The 20,012-nt window shown below is 36.5% G+C and overlaps 1 protein-coding gene across 4 annotated transcripts in view; it reads left to right on the top strand.

Moving 5' to 3' along the window:
- PCDH10 (protocadherin 10) overlaps positions 1-6,211 on the top strand; it is a 32,863-nt gene extending 26,652 nt beyond the window's left edge. The window contains exons 5-6 of one of the 4 annotated variants that reach the window (XM_085317985.1): positions 2,372-2,446; positions 4,611-4,636. In XM_085317985.1, the coding sequence (XP_085174111.1) occupies positions 2,372-2,406 (35 nt within the window). In that variant the 3' untranslated portion in view covers positions 2,407-2,446; positions 4,611-4,636. The other 3 variants (XM_085317992.1, XM_085318001.1, XM_085318007.1) reach the window with 3 other exon arrangements.
- The last annotated feature ends 13,801 nt before the right edge of the window (positions 6,212-20,012 follow it).

Here is a 20,012-nt window from a genome sequence, read left to right as displayed (position 1 = left end):
TAAAACATAATGTGGRTATTGGGGACACAAAATATTTTGTCCAAGTGCGCTCTACTGAATACACAGATATGAAACCCAAAATCTCTTAGTCTTGAAAGAAAAAAAGTAAATTTCTCCTAAACTACTTGATGAAAGATACTTGAGAAAAATACCATATTTGCTTATCAATGCTTATAGAACTGGATAAGACAATCTCCTATTAAAACTATTTCAGATGCCTTTAATGCAGTTTTCATAAATATTATTAGCAATACTTCTTTAAGTAATCATTCATTAAAAAAAAAAATTGCACTGGAATGTTTTTTTATGCACAGAATATGGGTGTCAGTAGTGTCTTCTTCCCCATCGTATATCCCTCAGCCCCAGCAGTGTGTCTCACCCTTTACCTGGATACACCACTACAAAGGCTGAGGGCATTATGGCAGTTTACTCTGCACTCCCATTCACTCATTGCCCTCTGTCCAAAAATATAGTCATCAATAACTGAATTACAGTTGCATTGAAACAGCCCAGCTATTTCATGTAGGGTATCTTCTGTCACTGCTTAAATGATGTTCTYTAATGAACTGGGCTGAGTTAAAACAATAATACTGAACTTGCAGTCTGTTGGTGGTCACTTGAGTTATCCCTGGCCTGTCAAAGTCAGCCTGACTTAGATGAGAGTAATATTTCGTCTGCTCTAGTTAATAYATACACTGTAAAGCAAACCATAAAAACATGAGGAGAATCAGAATTAATAATGCAAATTTAAAACCAACATTGACATAATGTATTTGCAGTAATTAATTCCTATTTAAATTATTGTTCACTTCAAGTGAAAGGTATTCACTGTAAAGCCTGCATAGCTGGGCTCTCTCTGAGTGGAATGCAAGGAGATTGCAGCCTTTTGTATTCTTTTATCAGTTGCAGTGTTGCATGGGAACAACCTGATCTTCATAAACATGATACTGTGATGCACAATTTTTTTAGAGAGTACACAGAAGAAAAAAATCTTAATGAATTGGATGGTTTCATAGCAGCATGTCTGAAATTCCATATGAAKACAAATATTGGATCTTTGCACTAACTTACAGAATTTGGATCTGAAACTGCAAGCTGACAGTTTATGTACTGATTTTTTTCCCCTTTTCACTTGCTGTATAGCGCTCTCTGATTTAAAGGCTATTTTTTTTTTTYCAGTTGAAGAGTCTTTCTCCTAAATGAAGCAGGATTGGTAATATTTCTATAACATCAGYAGTGTGTGACATTCTGCGTTCTTGGGAGAGTTGATTATTTGTGGGTTTGGATGGATCCTCAGATTGCTGGCATTTGGGGGAATTCTGTAGCCATTCCGTTGCAGCAGATGCAATGCCAAGGGAATTTATGGAGCTCCTAGACATAGTATAGGGTAAAAACAAGAGTTATATACTCCTTTAGGTGTAGCAAGCATTATCTTTTRCTGCTTTGGTTGCCAGCTGTGAAGGGAAGCAGAGGGCCTTCTCCCTGTCAGAGTTAGATGAGCTGGCAGGAGAATGTTTCTTCTATTCAGAGAATTAGAAGGTCTTGAAGTACAGGCTACCCTTTCTGGAGTTTGCCAGGAGAGAAAATAGATACGACTGCATTCATGGCTGTAAGGTCAGACCTTAAGTTTGRATGGAAAAGGATGATTCAAAACAACGTGAGAGGGTGAGAGGAAGGTTTATTGCGTGCATATGTTTTGAAGAGGTGATATTTTACACTWTTTTCCATTTATTTCTGATTCATAAGCTAGCATCTTACTAATTACTGCATGTTTTATTTTCTGTATTTCTTATGTTAGTGTTTTTCATTACTTTTTCTGGTACCACTGACCTCTTCGTCTGTCTGTCATCAATCTGCATAGAGCTAACTCACCACTGTGAACGGGAAGCTTACTTACGTGTACTGAGAGACAAATGAATCTTAATATGTATTTGCTATATTCTCTTCACATTTTTTTGAAATTCCTTTAAAATTTTATACATTAAGTGCTCTCATTGTAACACTAAAAACCTTTGTGTAAGACCTTTGGAAAAGGAGCAATAGCCAGTGCATTATAAATTATGTACCCTAATAACTTAAACTGGAATGCTTGTGGTGATTATTTAACCATTTTGATCACCTCAAAGACTATAAAAATAAATRGACAAACAGTATGATTATATTAATAGAATTATGAAACTACTTGTTATGAAAACCCATCCTCACACAGACTGGACGTTTCCCTATGTACTTGGTTTGAGAATTTGGAATGGGGAATAAAATAGAGATGAAAAAAAAAGAGAGCTGTGATCTAAGAGGAGAAATAGGCACCAGGAACTATGGTGGTTTTGTTCCAGCTCTTGCACTGACTCTGATACTTCCATTTCTATAGCGCTTTCCATCTCTGGATCTCAAAGTGGATTATAAAGAATAGTGACTTAAACCTTCCTGCACCTCTAGGAGCTAGGTAAGCAATATTATTCCCATTTTACAGATGGAGAAATTGTGACACAGAGAGGCTTAGTATTTCTTTTTCAAGTTTACTTAGAGGGCAGGAAATCATGAGTTCTGACATCTATTCCTGTTTTAAACATTAGTCCATCCTCCTTTCCATTTAACCTCTCTGATTTATATTCCCCATCTGTAAAAAGAGGGACACTGGTAAAGACTTGGAGAGATTATTTGCACAGAAATTTCTGTGTATGTACCAAAGGGATGGTGCGGGGGAACAACCAAGGAGGACAAAACTTGCCTCTGAAATATGATGTATTTTGCATGTTGACAGAAGCTATTTTAGGATTTGGGATAAGGATTTTTATAGGTGGTGTGAGTTGCAGGTGTTCTGGACCCTAACATGTTGTACTTAGTTATTGCTATAAAATGGCCTGATTGTTTCATAATGTAAGCACATTAATTAAAGTTTAAAAATGCAAACATGTACTAATTTGCTTGGCAAAAGACTAATTGCAACCAGTTACTCAATATCTGTCTTATCTGAAAGAAATGACACATCTTACTGTGTACCTTGAGTGCCAASTCAAGAGCACAAACGCATAGTATCAGACGAAAGTAGAAGGAAAGTAGTGCTGCATGAAAACAACAATTGCCTCTGCTGCATAACTGAATAGTTTTATCCCTGGAACATCCTACTATATTTGTACTGTAGTATGAGTGAGTTCCTCAGTGGCAGAGAACARTCTGGACTACTGTACTTATTTACAAGAGAATTGCAATTCTTAGTTACCGACCACCACGTTAAGGATCAAATACAGATCTTGTTATTATTATTAGCTGAATGATTGTTTCTTGTATTATTTAAAAACATGATTGATGTGCATCAAAAGATCAGGAAGATTCTGGTSTCATATTAAGCTTAACTAAAATGCTATAAAAATAGCTTGTTGACGTTTTTAAAAATCCTTTAAATCTGTTAGTAATTTTATTAACAATTGAAATATSGAAAACATAACTTTATATGTAGTTTTATTTTTAATTTTAATTAGATCTGGCAATTGTATGTTGAACATACAACGCCCATGTTAACATATTTTCCTGTAATCTGACTTCACTATGCTACAGTAGAAACATTTCATATGTTTACTAGTGAATATGCACTAAGTATAGCTAACATATATACTTAGGTTAAATGGAAAGGAGATTGGTTATATTTGTGTGTTGGAAGGCAAACATCAACATGTGTATAAAAATAGCTTGGTTTGAGCATTCATTATAAAGTTAGGAAGACTCCTCCTATTTCAGCTTTAACACTTCATGCCTAGCAATATACTGAAGTTCAGATAGGGATTTAGTTGATTTGAAGCTAAGATAAAACTTCATATTTTATTACTACAGCTTTTAGTAAACAACAACAATAATAATACTTAAACAAGTTGGCCAGTTCCTTGTCTCACTTTCGTGTTACTGAGGTCAGGATTTAACCCAGGGTCTTTCTGAATCCTGGTACAAATCATTTGTTACTTGTGCTCCCAATTGCCCTTAAAATAGCCAGTGTCTTGAAGTAATACAGCTGCCACAGCTGATGGATTAGGATATGGGTTTTGCTAATGCATTGACCTTCTTCATCTGTGTAACATGAGTTAATTTACAGCATGACAGTAAATGCTGAAGTTTGAATTGTAACACTAACGCACCATTTTTTCATCTCTTTGTCAAACCAGACTAAAGGGTCAGTTGATGAGGAGGATAATGGTTCACTTTGAAAGGGAAGGAAAACCAGCTTCTGAATCTTTGGGGAATTTTAGATTTTGCTACAAATAACAAGATGAACTAGGAGAAAATAGGCGTTGAAATTCCATTAATATTGAACCTGCAAGTCTGAATATTTGCTCTGTTACACTGATTCTRTATGCGCACACTGGAACACTTCCGATGACATGTTAGACAGAATAATAAAACAGCATGTGAAGTTTGGTTTTCCGACTATCAAACCTCAGAAAGACTTTTCTCTAAGAAGTGAATCAACATTAAGCTCTGCTACAATGGGAATTTTAAGCGACAATCTGTGACAAGTTTTGATTGTTTCTCTACACTCTAAGAAATACTAAGCCTACAAAGTGTTGGAGACTGATTTTTTTTTTTTTCTCAGAAGTGTCTTTCTTTCTTTCCCACAGCACGGAAAAGGATATGCTAGTCACTTCTACAGGACTTACCTGAAGCAGCATGATTTGCACAAAAGTCGACCAACAAAAAGCATCAACTTTCAACTTCATTATCTTGGCCATCCAGTTCTGTGTAACTGAAGGATTTGTGTGCTGTTGGAGACATCATGGCCACCAATAGGACCTARTTGCTCTCAGCAGGCCTGAGAAATGAGTTGAAATGTGTAGAACTGTAGAAACTTCAGAGGCAACTGATCTTGCCTCTCTGATCAGTGTGTGCCTGTTTACAGCACTATATTATCTTTCTCTCTCCAAAATGTCACTGAGCCCTTTAGATGTTTATATTCACCACAAGAAGCCAATCGTACAGATAAAAGAAATGTGCATTATAAATGCAATATCACTGTTTTAAACTTGACTGTTTTATATTATTTTTGTGTGATCAAGTGTTCCCCAAACTATTCCAACTTTACAAGAGAGATTGTGATCATGTTCTTTTCACCTGTGGGTCATAAAAATGTTGTTAATCTGAAGACCCACAAAATTATCAAAGACATTCTGTAGTTTATACACCGTGTTGCAAAGTGTTTACTGTACTATTTCAAAGCTTCTAAATAAATATAAAATATATATATATTATATTATATATAATTTTCCGAAAAAATGTGGTACAATTTAGTTGATTTTTAAATGGATTCATACAGTCTACACCATACACTAAAGTGAGAAGGTAATTCAGGGTTCCTAAGCTATCCTTGCTAAAAAACAAAAATAAAATAAACCTTTAATAGTACTTCCCAATATTCGTATTTTGGTCAATCCTGTTTTTCTTGTTTTTTAAAAAAAAAGCTGTGAGCAACAACATTTTGTCTAAAAGTTGTAATGAATTTTCAATGCCAAAGATGCAGCTGTCAATATTACCAGAATGAACGCTATGTACTATCAAAAGTATAAATCACTCTCCATTATTTTGATTATATTTCTATGGTTTTTAATTTGGAATCACAAAATCTTTTATAAAGCTCTATGAACTCACCTGTATATGTTGTTAAAAAAAAACACTGGGTGTCTGTACATTTTGAAATGTAAGATAATAATGTAAAAGTGAAGTTAAGTATTTTAAGGAAATCATCCCAAACTCATAAGTATGCATACGTACACACAAAGACACATATACACACGCATCTCTCTTCAACATAGTTTTGTGAAACTATACAAATATATTGCCTAAACAAATATTTCTCTTGTGGCTAGGAATAGTTATTGATAGAAGTCAAATCACAAAGGCATAGTATATGCCAAACTATTGACTCTTTTATTACAAATGAGATTTGAAATTAGGAACATGAAACGTTCTCAGCTGACTCTTCTCTCACTGGAGTTAAAAAGAGGTTGGCTACCATCTTTGTTGGGAAAAGCATTAAGCCCTTACATATAATCTTTACGTTCTGTGATAACTCTCTCATCTGAAATGGTATCTTGGAACATTTTTTTATAAAATATTGAAAAAGGCAAACTTTTGAAGGTGAAGTTTAAAATTACTTTCATGTCTATGGAATTTAAGTAYCATCTACTAAATGTAAAAAACGAGTAAAATGGGTTTTTTTCTTTTTTTTCTTTTTGTATTGTGTTTTTTTTCCCAGTATTTATTAATATCTGTCAAATGTTGAAACCAAATGATAGAACATGGTGTGATCAACAGATATCTAGCCAAATTTGATCCAGTGTGTAGTGATGATCCAATGCTAAGTAAGACGCTAGAAAGCCTCCCATGGATTGCAGTGGAATTTGGATAGTGCTGTTACATAGGAATTCCGGTAGGCCCACCAATGCTGTCACAGGATAAATGAGGGGTGAGCAAGAGCCAGAATTTAGCCACTGCACTGTGCTGTTAGTTTTCCTTCCTTTTTTCCTGTTTTTTTTTTTTTTTCTATAGTGACAGTTTCTTATGAGATAGAAATACATAACTCATCTGTATGGAAATCATCCTGAATCCAAACCAGACTTCTAATGAATGTGCGGGAGTTCTTTGTACAGATAGCTGGACTCCTGGACTGCGCCCTAAAGTTGCTAATTTCATTAGTCTGAACAAAATGTGCTTGTTCCACACTTCTAATGCATATTTCTAGCATATTTGTATAACTACAACATATTTCTTGGGATCCTTTTTAAAATGTGTATATTATGTAAAACAGCAAAAAAAAAAAAAAAAAAAAAAAAAAATTATTAAAATTAATAATTAAAAAAAAAAAAAAAAAAAAAAAGCACAGGTAATATAGCTATTGATCTGAGCAAACACAACAGTGAAATGTGTCTCTAGCTTTAGGTAGTGGGACTTTTAGTCACTTACATGCCTTATTAGTTTTATGAAGAATAGTAATGAAATCTGTGACAGCTATTTCATTTAAAGGAGTCTTAAATTACTGTTTCCGCTTTTAAAGTAAGAAAGTCCTTGCCCTTCATGGAACTTTTTTCTTTATCTCCAAGTCCCATTAATATGAGATGTATACTCTTAAGTTAGGATTGCTTTCAGTCTCTGTGAGGAAAAATATATATTTTTTTTCTTTTTCATAGAGAGTTGAAGTGTTTTTATTTAATGAAGCTACCTTCACACTTTGAATGCCATTTTTTAAAAACTTAACCATATCATGCCATATCATTAATTTCCATCATTGCACTTTTTCNNNTTTTTTTATGTTAAGCAACCTAGACATTGGTCCTTGTACACACAGAAATCCTGAGTTCATCAGGAATGTTCCAAAGGGAATAACAGTTGGATGCAAAATTGTTTAGGAGCAGGAAGTTTTTAAGTACTACTGCCTGGGCTCTCAAAATGTTTAAAGACTTAACTATGGTTATTTCCCTAGGTCACTGTATTCCAATATGGTAACATTTGATGCCATGAGCTTGACACTACATTGAAAGAGAGTTTGCAGCTGCTGTATCCGAAGAAGGGTGCTAAGAACCATATTCAGCAGTACAGAGGTTCAATTTGTTAGCTATTTCCATGTTTTTACTGGGGAAACTATTCTTCATATCCAGTCAACTCCCATTGGAATTGACTGGTTCAGCACCTACATATTTTTGATTTTGCTACTAGGTGCCTATTTGCAGTGATGGGTATGTAAATGCCTTTAAATATTAGCCTTCTGTATTAGCCTCTTCCTTTAAGCATGTGTAATGCAAATACCTAAGGCCTAGATTTGCATATTGGATGAAAATTAACAGAAGTAGTCATCAGAAAATATTTAGATTAAAAATTARGGGTAAATAGCTATAACCACAGGCTGGAATGGGCTAGTCAAGAAGGTTCTGGAATCTCCTTCATTGAAGGTTTTTAAGAATAGTTCAAAAAATACTCGTCAGGGATGATCTAAGTGTACTTAAACTTGCCTCAGAGAAAAAGCATGGACTAGCTGAGATCACTTCCAGCCCTGTTGTTTCTCCAGTTGGCATAGCAAGTTTTGGAGAAGGTTATCTGTACACTGCTCTAGYGGCAAGAATGTTCTATCCTTCAGTTAGGTGTCAAAAGCAATACTTAATGTATGGGTTTGCAGTTCATGAACACAACAGAGCAAGCTGCCTGTGTGAAAAACTGTCTTTGGAATCAGATGGGGTTCCAGCGCAGAAGACAGGGTAAGAAAATGGAATCAAATGCATAAACTTTTTTAATTCCTGGTTTAGATGTAAAGCAATGGATTTGTAAGCAACTTGCCTATTCAATTTCTTCAAAACCAGTCTTTAGTTTCTTCCAGACTGATTTTTCCAAAACTTAATAATTCCACTACTGGAATTAAAATGTGATTATTTAATACAAGTTTTTACTAAACTGCCTATTGAGAGAGAGAGAAGAAAAAAAGCTATTTCCATTAATATAGCCTCAGCCAATTTGAACAAGGTGTAGTAATTTTTCAACAGTTTTGTTGCAAAAGTAAGTGGAATGACAGTGCACAGATAAATACAACATATTTGTAATGATTATACTTCATGCTTAATAGTCATTATGTGGGGGATATGTGTGTGTGTGTATATAATTATAGTTCAAAATCTGGTAAGTTGCCACTGAATTTTTTCTCAAAGGGGTACTCTCTTACCAGTAAACACAAACATAAGTGCAGAAACATATTTATGACCTTAGAAAGTTAGACTTCTTCCTTAACATGGAGATTTGCACTCAGCATTTGAATTATCCCTTTCTTTATGCATTCTCCCAAAACCAAACGCATGTCAGTATTTGACATGCAAAATTTTACCTACTCCTAGTAGGCTTTTTCTTTTCTTTTCTTTTCTTTTCTCTTTTCTTTTCTTTTCTTTTCTTTTCTTTTCTTTTCTTTTCTTTTCTTTTCTTTTCTTTTCTTTTCTTTTCAGTATTATCACTTCTCAGGGTAAAGGGCAGATAAATAGATAGTCTTCCTAGGCTGATAAATTGTCATTGCAATTTTGCAAGACTCATAAATGTTTATATGTCTTACACAGAAAAAAAAGGCCATAATCCTGCTACCATTCCTTGTTCAAGTCTCGAATTTTGTGGCACCAGAACTTAYTAATTAAAATTTATAAGAAGACCTGGGGTCCAAAGTAAGGGTCCAAATCTTTGATATACATTTACTCACTGCAATTTGATTACAAAACATTGGCATCAGATGTGTCTATAGAATATAAAATTGTTTATTCTATTTGAAGTAAAGTAAAACCAGACAGTAAGACTTTTTATTACAGTATTGTGCTATGAGAAATTCTGAAACTGCCAGTTAAATCCATTGCAGTGATGCCTACAACCAGAACTCAAGTGCKTATTTAAGATTTTCTTCATTTTCTTTTCTCTTTAATCTGTTACTCTGTCTTGGTATGAAATGGATACATATCTATAAACAAATACACATACACATATCCATTAAAAATCCATTGTTGAGCATCTGTGTTTTTGTAGATACCCCATATGTAAGAAATGAGCAAGAACTAACTTGGACAGCTTTCTTGAATTGAAATTGTGTTGAATTTGTTAATAAAGTTCATGATATTGTATGTTGGATGAGACATCAGGAAAAATTAAGTCTRTGTGGGTGTAGTTCTCCAGAAAGCAAACGCTTCATTTCAGAAGCATCTTGTCAAAAAATGTAACAAATGTGAGTGCTGCAAATCTTGCTGAGTCAAGATGACACATACTGTGCTAAACTTTCTTGTTCTCTGTGTCAGCACTGATTAAAATGTCATTTGGATGCAAAACACTTTAGTCAATCAGAAGACATCAACATTGTCAAACAGGACTCAGGTAACTTGTTTACCATTCTAAATGAAAAGAGCTGAAGAGAAAAACGGTAAATATATATTAAAATATTTAATTAAATAATACACTATGGAAAATGCAGTTAAACCTAAATATGAATGAAACATTACGCTTCTGAAAACAAGCACTTCAAAGAGTTCATCTCATGATCAGCTTTAAAACATATTTTCAATAACTCATCATGGGGTTGCAATAACAATGAAGAATAACACATTGTATAACAAAGCCTTATGACAACACGATGAAGGGAATGTAACCAGACCAACCTTAAGTTTTTAAAGTATTAGGTTCCAACATTCAGTTGCAAACTGAGCTGTACTTCATATGCATCAGATCTTAATTCCATTAAAGGCAATGGTCCAAGCCCTAGTGATTTGAAGGTGAGCAAAAGGAAGTTTTCATTTCTTTCTTCACATACACATTTTTAAACAAGAGCAGCCTAAAATAAAGTTATCTGACACACAAAAAAAAAAAAAAAAAAAAAAAAAAAAAAAAAAAAAAAAAAAAAAAAAAAAAAAAAAAAAGAAACTTCATTCACTGGCTCTGTTTTTAACAAGTTGTGCAATCAAATTTTGCAATTTGGACAAGGCTTTGTGTGAGTTTCAAACAGCCTTGTTTCTACTTATTTTATCTCAAGGCAAAATAACAAAACTAATTAARTGATACCTCAGTTCAGGTTTTCGAAAAAGATCAGGACAGAAGTGCAGGCCTGAAAAGATGCACTTTTTTATTATTATTATTTTCAAAGAGCAAAGAATTAAAAATTGATTGAAACAGAGTATTCTCTTACCATGGCTGAAAACATGAACAAAGCAAGCAAAGAAGAGGAAAGACCAGAATAATGACTGTTTTGGAAAGTTTTGTTTTGGAAGGTAAAAAATAGATCCTATGCACATAATATCTGTTCAGATCTAGACTGAAAGATGTTGCCAGTCACCTTTTCTAGTCTACTATTCAGAGTACACAAGCAGAGTACTGAGGTAATCCTCTGAAAAGTTGCGTGTGCGCCTCAGTGCACAGGCTATTCCCTGTTGATCAGACTAAAAAAAAAAGAAAAAAGACCCAAATGAGGTCTGATGTCAAAATATAATCCTAATGACAGCCATAGTAATTCCAGCTCCATCTCTAGAGCTTTTCCAGATAGGTGTCAGAATAACATAGAGCAGAGTCTGCATGGGCTGCTGGCAAAACAGCAGTGACGTGTCAGTCTTCTGCTATGAAGAGGAAAAAAAAAGGAAGAGGGCTACTTTTCCAAGTCTCACAGATAACATTAATTGGTACTTAAATAGTGCTTTCTTCAGGAACATAAATATCATGAAAGAGAAAGATTTCACCATGAGAGCAATATATTTGTTGTGGCTTATGGTTTCTGCAAAAGTGAATGTGAGCAAACATTATCCTGCTCAAACCTCYGAAGATGAGGCTAAATGATGCCCTTGGAGCTCACAGCTCTTCAGTTTTTGTAAGAGGCTTCGTTTGATTTATATTCTGACTGCCAACAAAGAGACAGGACAGAGAGAGTGAGTGCTGGAAGGAAAAGATAGTTAATTAATATAGTCTAGGGAGAAAATGCAGTATACCTTGTAACGATGGTATTAAACCTCACTGAACTGCTGAAAAAGACCAGTTAAAAAATCAGTCAGCTCCTCGCCACTCCATGTCCACGTTCAGACGTGTACAAATCGCAGCGGAGCTGAGGCACGCTGGCGTGGGAGCTACCACATTCTTTCGCAGTGACCCACTGTGAGGACCAGCCATGAGGACCAGGGCTCCCCGGAGCCGGCGCTGGCAGCTCCCCGGGGGCAGGGCCTGCCCCATTGCCCCACGAGGGAGCAGGGCACCGGGGGCAGCCCCGGCGTCGGGCACCGCCGTGGGGACGGGGACGGGGGACGGGCTGGAAGCAGCTCCCAGGGCTGCCCTAGCCCCCGCAGCCAGAGCTCAGCGAGGGCCTTGGGCCCAAGGCCTACTGTGAAATTTTGGAAATTTTTACAAATTTCTTTGCCAGACGCATTACTACATTCTGCTTAAAACTGTAATTTTTAAAGGATATTAATTCGCTATGCTTTTCACCATTAAGGCTGTGTTTCTTTTTGTGTTTCTGTCGTTGTGTRTAGTTAAGTAATAGATCTACCCGTTTAACTTTTAAAGTATTTTAAACCTTTAGACTTACAGGTGGAGTTCAAGCAGCCCTCATCATGTAGAAACTTATATTAATACTAAAGGTTTAAAATTTACTACTTTAATCCCTGTTGTTGGTTGCTTTGTTTCAGTCTTAGGTTTATTTCATTTTATTTTGTAAATCTGATCCAAGCGGTACCACTTACCAAAAAACAATTCCAACCAAAATGAGGTAGTGTAGCTCTTTTTCCTTTTAATATAAATCTTTTACAGACCTCCAGTATTCAGGGACAAGGAGATAAAATATAGTAACAGAAAAATATTAGCAGGCTGCAAAGATGTTTTACTGGACTGGGGAAAATTCTTTCCTAATTTCCATTTTATCTGGAGTAAAATGGAAACCACTGTTCGCATGCAGACCTGTTGTGTAGGTGTTTAATCCTTTATTTGCAGGGAGAAGTCTACAGCTAATATGTGCTAATATGCACAAGGCTACAGCTTCAGCAAAAAAAAAAAAAAATCGTTCTTCTCCAAAAAATAACTTTTAGCAGTAGAGAATCTAGACATTCACTTATTTCAAACTTGTATCTTCTCTTTACTGCCATTCTATGTGTTTTATATACTTTACTGGTAAGCAAAATATACTCCAGTGTTAGGACAGATGCTTGTATCACTATCTTTATTTTTTGAAGGCATAATTGAGAAATTTCATAATGCAGCTTATTGCAGAGGTGGGAATAGAACGTAGTTCCTAAATCAAAATAATAAGAAAGAACAACAACAACAGTGATTATAATATTAAATAATGTAAAACCACATGGGTACTACAATACTGAGATCTCCCCACATGCAGGTTAATGAGCTAACTAGTAGTCTAGAGAGCAATATGTAATTTGGTGCCCTTGCTCTCTCTGTCAAAAGAATATGTAATTATTCTTTGCAAAATGGGCCAGCTTCAAAGGGAGAGATGAAGAGCCCTTCATCTTTCTACTCAGAGCCTAAATCCTCTTGGATTTGGTGATTAGAGGGGCTTGGGAAAAGAGAATTGGGTTTAGATCCCACCATATAAAAGAAGGATTTGGCCTCAGGGGCCAACATCATGGGCAAATACTATGATCAGTAAAACATGGCATAAAAAGAAGCCTCCATCAGCACTTCTTTGCTTTTTTTTTTGTTCATTACGTGTCTTCTCAGAACACCTGAAAAATATGATCCCTCAGAAACTCCAAGATGTGAAAAACTAGTTACCTAAGCTTTCCCGAGCAGACTGTATGACTTTTGGAGTATTTATTCAGAGAAAGCTGAATTCTGTATTCGGATCTCTCTCTACCTGAAACTCTTTCTGCAACTGTATCCAATTTAGAAGAGTTTCTAAACAACAAACTGCAGAGTATGGTCCCCTATTTTGCTGTTCCGTTTTCCAAAAGCACTTAAAACATTTTGTGGTRCAGGAAGCAGGAGCATGTGCCACTTTCTACAGCTAGCCACTGACTAAACGTAGACTCATTTGCTTGCTTTCAAATTCAGCGAGTATTTAGTATTTTACGAAAGTTTTTTCCCAATATGTATTAGTAGGTGACACACAGATGGAGCTAGACATAACCATTAGAGAGTTTGTCCTCTTGCCAAAGGGAGAGGGCAAGCGAACAAACCACATCTGACATGTTAATCATATAGATGAATGTATTACAAGAAAATATCAGCCATAATGGTAGTATGGGGAGTCTAAGAGTCTGATACTAACAGGACGCATTACTGGGAAGGACTTACAGTATTTATCCTGGCAGATGTTGAAAGTTCAGAAATTCCGGACAATTTGAGAAATTCCCAGAAGATAAATCTATCCTAAGTCATCCTGTTGATGACAACAGAGTTACTGTACAAGTTACGCTGGGATATAGTACTTCTTTGTTATTTCCTTGGCCTGAGTAACTGCATTGTAAACCAGAAAGACACAATGTAAAAACAAAATAAGAATGAGACTTACAGAATTGCTGGTATAAAAAGAGGATTTACCCATTTCCTCTGACTCCCTTGAGCTACTTTGATGATGCAGTAATAAACTCATTTTAAATGGCACCAGTAGTATCAACTATATGTTTTGTATATGTATCTCCTTTTCTGGGGAAAAGGAAAGGACACAGCAGCAAGGCTACGTAATGACTAAGTTAACAGAAAAGCGGGTACCTAGAAAAACAGGACTGGTGGTGGCCCAGTGCCCGCCCTGGGTTTTACGTTATGATGACTCYCTTCCTGGTACGCCATGGTAAAATGCTAGAATATTTAGGGGGTAATAAGCAACATTTACATGTCTCAAAACATTAGAATATAGAATTTATTATAGATGATAGAATAATAGCTACTTCAAATACATCAAACAAGAACATTTACTGTGCATGCACATTACCCCAAATCCTTGCTTTTTTTCTCCTTCATTTTGGTTTCCTCTTAAAAAGAAAAACCCCATACCTAAAAAAATCCTGACCCTCCCTCTTTCTTCGGTATCCCCCCCTTAAAGGACACTTACGTTGGCTTGACAATGTCTCAAAAAAGTAATATTATGAGAGGAATTGCAGGAGACACATGACAATTAAATTTGYATGAATAATTTTTCTATACCTGCTGCTGTATAGGTAAAATCCTACCTCAATTCTAGTTTAGCCTAAACAAACCACGGGGAGTAAAAGTACGTTCTTAAGACTAGTGTGCATTTGTCCAGGCTACTATAGGTGAGTATCTTGCCCTACTGGGTCCACTGTAAAGAAAACTGACCCAGTAAACAAAACAGCAAACATTTGTGTGTGTACAATTTTACAGTTGAGTGAATACACATAAATAAACAATGAATGCAGACTAAATTAAAAAAAAATGAGATTCTCTGTTGTCTTCCKAAAGGTCACAGCACAGAACTCACAACCTGGTGGAAGAAAGAATGAAAGACTATAAAAGGAGTRTTTTATTGAATCACTCTGAGCTCCTACTGTAAGCTGGTCATGCCAAAATGTTGTCAGTTTTACAGCAGCTGTCCCAGCTACCCCCAAGCTAGAGCTGAGGACATCTCCCTGCTTYGGTCCTATTTCCTGAGATTCCCCTGGGGCTTTTGATGAAGAAAGGGGACAACAGAGGATGTTTATCCTGGTGCTGGTAAGATACCTCTCAGGATGGGTCCTGTATTTTAAAATCTGTTATACTCCCCATGCACTTTTACTCAACATATTTAAGATAAAGTGGGAGAAAATGTGCGCTTAAAAGAGCACGTTACACTTAAATTCACCCTGAATTGTATCAGTGCCACCTTTCTCTTTTGGCCCCGAGAGGGTGTGTAGTCACAGACACAACGGCCAAAGGAATGACACTGTGGCCCGCTCACTTCTGGCTGTCCTTTGTATGTCATAACTTAAAGTGCTCTTGTAACTTCACTTAGCGAAAGCTTGGATTCGTACAGCCTGCCAAGAATGGGATGGAGAAAGTGAGTCCTCCAAGACTCGAGTTTTGGCCGGGGCCAAGAAAGACAGGCAAAGACAGTAAAGAAGGGGAAAAAACACACATAGGAACGAGGGCTCGATTTCCCTAGGGGAGGAAAGCAAAATGCAATACAAAGGGAGTGGTTTGGACAACACAGGTAATGAATGAACAACTCACAATGCTGGAAAATAAATAGGGGGTAATAAGCAACATTCACATGTCTCAAAACATCGGAGGAAAGCAAAATGCAATACAAAGGGAGTGGTTTGGACAACACAGGTAATGAATGAACAACTCACAATGCTGGAAAATAAATAGGGGGTAATAAGCAACATTCACATGTCTCAAAACATCTATCACATGTCTCAAAACATCTATCAGAATTTGTTTTGTGTATTGCCTCTCAAAAGGTGGATGAAAAATGCTTTTAAATATTTCAGGCATTATTATTTGAAACGTTAATTTGTGGTTATGTTGTACAATAATTACAACAATAAGCATATTAATGCACTGGCATATGTTAAGCCTGGCRTTTTAAAACCTTGCTGCTAACTGTGATGTTGATGGGATAATGCCACCTGCCTCCGAATGCGGTGAACCCACCTCACTTTATCTTCAGTATGAAGTTAAGTTACTTTTTGGCTGCTTTTCTTTGGATGTGGAGTCAGAGCTCTAGAGAAGAGATGACTCCTGTGAAGCCCTCAGTAGGTCCTCATGCAGGCTGAGGAAAAGGCCCTTCAGAATCTATGACCAAAACGAAATTAGTTGTTTAACATATTTTTTTATCTARAAAATACTTCACGTGCCAGATATACCCAGTATCTTTCAAAAGTAAATTAGTACATTAAAAAAGAGGCAGACTTCCTTTCCCCCATAACTGTGGATATAGTATTTCCATCCTCTTTTTTTTTTTTCAATATAAGTTGTCTTTGTTCAGTAAACATAAGATCAGTTTACAAACGTCTACTGGGATGGTACTATTGATTTTTCTTCCTCCCTTAACTGTGCATTCCTTCAATCCTTCCTAGCACTGTTCTTCAGGTGGGAACTTACGCATGAAGCAGAGGGTTAAATTCCTTTTGTTTGTAGATTGGGTACCTTTGAATCATTGAGTCTTATCTGCTGCATCTGTTAGCACTTCACTGGAAAGTGTCTTTCTTTGACAGCCTGTTGCTCTTCARGAGAGATCCTTCCCTTTTGTTCACACGGCATTGCTTTCTCTCTGTTAGATAGATCACTTCTCCAGAATTCACTATCTTTAATAAACACATCATTGACAAAATGCTTTCATCTATTCTTTAGATTTTGTAACATCTCTAGAAATGATTTTTCTCCTTCTACATGTTTTGCATAAGCTTGTCAGCAAATCTGTTTACATCATTCTCAAGGAACTAAAGGGTTTTTTCTTATCTTTATTCTTCTCCCAGCTCACTAGGTATTCATTAGATGACTTGCACTCTTTGGCATTTTCTTTTTTTCTTTTTTTTTTTTTTTTTTACCACTTACCATGACACTTTAATTGATCATATATCCCACTCAGATATCCCACTGGTATCAGCAAAAAAGAAAAGTCTAAGATATGGATTTTTATTGTATACAAAACACCTATCACAGAATCTTGAATTTTTGAGTTCAGTCTTTAGCTTTACTCTGTGTTAAAAATTGACACAATCCGAAGTCCCCACACATTCAGCTTCTCATYAAGTATTTTCAGATTTGCTGAGGAACATAATGCATTAGTACAAGGACAAAATACCCTTATTCATTTGGACATCAGATTTTTATTTATCTGTCAGTATTAGTAAAACAATAGTACATGGGAGACCCACTCACAGACAGAGCTGCTTATACTAGATAATGCACAAACACACAAATACAAGATAGCCTGCCCAAAGTGGCCTGACAACCTAATTATTAGAGTCAGCAGCAGCATTTAGATGTACAAACACAGGACCACAAGGAAAATAACCAAGAGTGAGAAGAGCGAATCTAATCTATACAGTACTCCATAAACCATGTGTAGGAAAGATGGACTAAAGATTGGCGTAAGACRAGCAAGGATGCAACAAGTTGAAGATTAGAGCTTTTCTCTAAAGAAATACTAAGCCCAGAAGGTCAGGACATGTGTTAGATGCAGAGACCTGTTTAGGGATTCAGAGCGTTGAGAAGACAAAACGCCACGTCTACGCTGCAGCTGGACTTGGGGTGCTCAGAGGTTTGAACAGGGTTGCAGGTTACAGCCTAGCTCCGTCCCAGCCAAGCTGAGGCACCGATGTTCAGCGCCCCAGTTAGTGCACGGTGCCAGAGGGCTAACCAGACCAGGGACAGGGAGGGGTGCTGCGGGAGTTCGAGATTTAAGCAGCGCTGAAATGACTCTCTATATAGAGAGAGCGGTATGCTCCAAATTTTGCTGCTTCATTTAGGTAACAAAAATTCCCAAGCYTAGGAGCCTCCATCTTCCTAAATTCCAAAGGAAAGAGTCCTCTTCAGAGCACATTTTTTAAAAATTTTGCTAAAAACAAGTAGTTGTGTCAATACACATTGCTCACGTAGCAGTACCAAGGCAAGACCACCTATCCAGAAGCAACATGCCTACACTCTCCCCCCAAACCACAGCCCGTGGGTCCTTTATGTTAACATCATGCGTGCAAGACACGTGTGTGACGTGGCCGTGAGGGCAACCCGGCCCCTTCTGCGGACCAGCAGGACACATTTAATCACCCTTCTCACGCACAACCCACCACAGGTCTCTCAGCTACTAAACAGACAGCTGGTACCTGAAACTAACCCACCGCGGGGCCAGTAATGAAGAAGATGGAGCTCTGTTACTCGTATTAAAATATTTCTTTTTCACATTTTAATTGCTGCTAACCCTTATTTTAAAACAGTAGATAGCCACTAAAGTTTTAAATCAACAACGCAAACTCAAAGAGTTACTACAGTTCATTATTAGCCTGGAAGAAAACAGAGCAGCGATTATTTCCCTAATTGTCCTTAAAGTCGTTATTACATATGCAAGTACAATTTGGTGCTCTCCAGAGTCGTTCCCTCATTACACTGTGTGATTCACTAAATTACACGATTGTGATTAGTGCGGCAATCGGTGTCCAAGTGGTATCAGGCGACTACTGGGCTCCTTTTGCGGAGGTCAATTTAATTACATTGTGCATGACAGAAACTAGGCCAACTGAGTATTGCCTTTGCCACCAGCAATTGACACCTGAGTGTTAATGAGCTGGTAATTAAGAGTTGGCACAGACAGGCACATTTCAGTGTTTGGGACTGGGATTACCATATGCTTCGATGCTTCTATGCTAAAAGCCTGAAGTTATCAAATTTTCTAAAATACACAGGATATTTAAATAAAGGCAAATTATGGCATTTCCAAATAATAAGCAAGAAACCACTTTTAATCAGGACTGAACGCTGCCTTTCACAAACCTCTGAGAAATCCTTTGCTGTCATTTGACACCTTTTTTCCAGCATTTTTTTTTTACGAATGCATGTTTATCAATACATGCTCACATTGGAAGCATCAATAATCGATTGTATGTTTTCAAGTTTGTTTAAAAGTAAATAATCATTATTATTAATTTTACTACTGTAGTTTGGCCTGAAAAAATATAATACGAGCTGAAGCCCTATTGAAAGATCTTCCTTACAGTTTAGAAATCAATATAATATCCTTCTCAAAGGAGTTTATCAACAGAGTTGATAAACATTAACAGATATGCTTTTTTTTTTTTTTTTTTTTTTTTTTGTAAAAGCTAAAAAAAAAAAATATTTTTTTTTTTTTTTTTTTTTTTTTTAGTAAAGGCTACAAATACAAAAATGTTAGCTGTTTTTTTTTCTGACTTTCCTAAGCTGTTCCAGTATTTCTGATGGTCTTGACTATTCTCATCTGCCGTTTTTAAAATGAAATCTTGTGTTTCAGCCTCTTCCCAGTATCAGCTTTACAGGAAAGTCCTGTAGCTGTGCATTTCTAAATTTCCAGGATTTTATTAACAATATTGGGTTGACTTTTGGGGATGCTTTTCCCGGCCAACCAGTGGTTACCAGTGTTTTAGGCTTTTCCTAGAGAAACGGAAAGGAGTGGGTTTGTTTATGTGCGGTGTGTCACTTAAAGAGGACAAAATGGGTGACTGCATTTGCAGAAGTCGGTGGGAGAGACTAAAAGCAGCTCAGCTGGAGCTGCTTTCCCGGTGCCTTTATGCTCCTGTGAAAACAACCCCTACATGCCGTCTAAATTTATGAGGAAGAAAGGAGAAACTGATGAAGGAGACTTAAGGAGAAAKGAAAACTGAGCTGCATGAAGGAGAGTATGACGACAAGCGTGGGAGGAAGAGGAATGGAGAATTAGAGAGCAAAGGAAGAGGTACATGGTAGGGAAACATAAACCCAGAAATTCAGTATGACTAGCACTCACGATTATGCTGGAAACATTCCTTTTTTAATTTATTATAATGTTGTTCAGGTCCTGTGAATATGTGTAACTCAACTTTAAATYAAGAAAAAATATTTCTGTCATAGGGATTTGAAGCAAT

Source organism: Rhea americana, unplaced genomic scaffold (genome assembly GCF_003343005.1).
Source record: "Rhea americana isolate MKP2758 unplaced genomic scaffold, rheAme1 scaffold_116, whole genome shotgun sequence".
NCBI classification, from domain to species: Eukaryota; Metazoa; Chordata; class Aves; order Rheiformes; family Rheidae; genus Rhea; species Rhea americana.
This window is presented reverse-complemented; position numbering and strand designations above follow the sequence as displayed.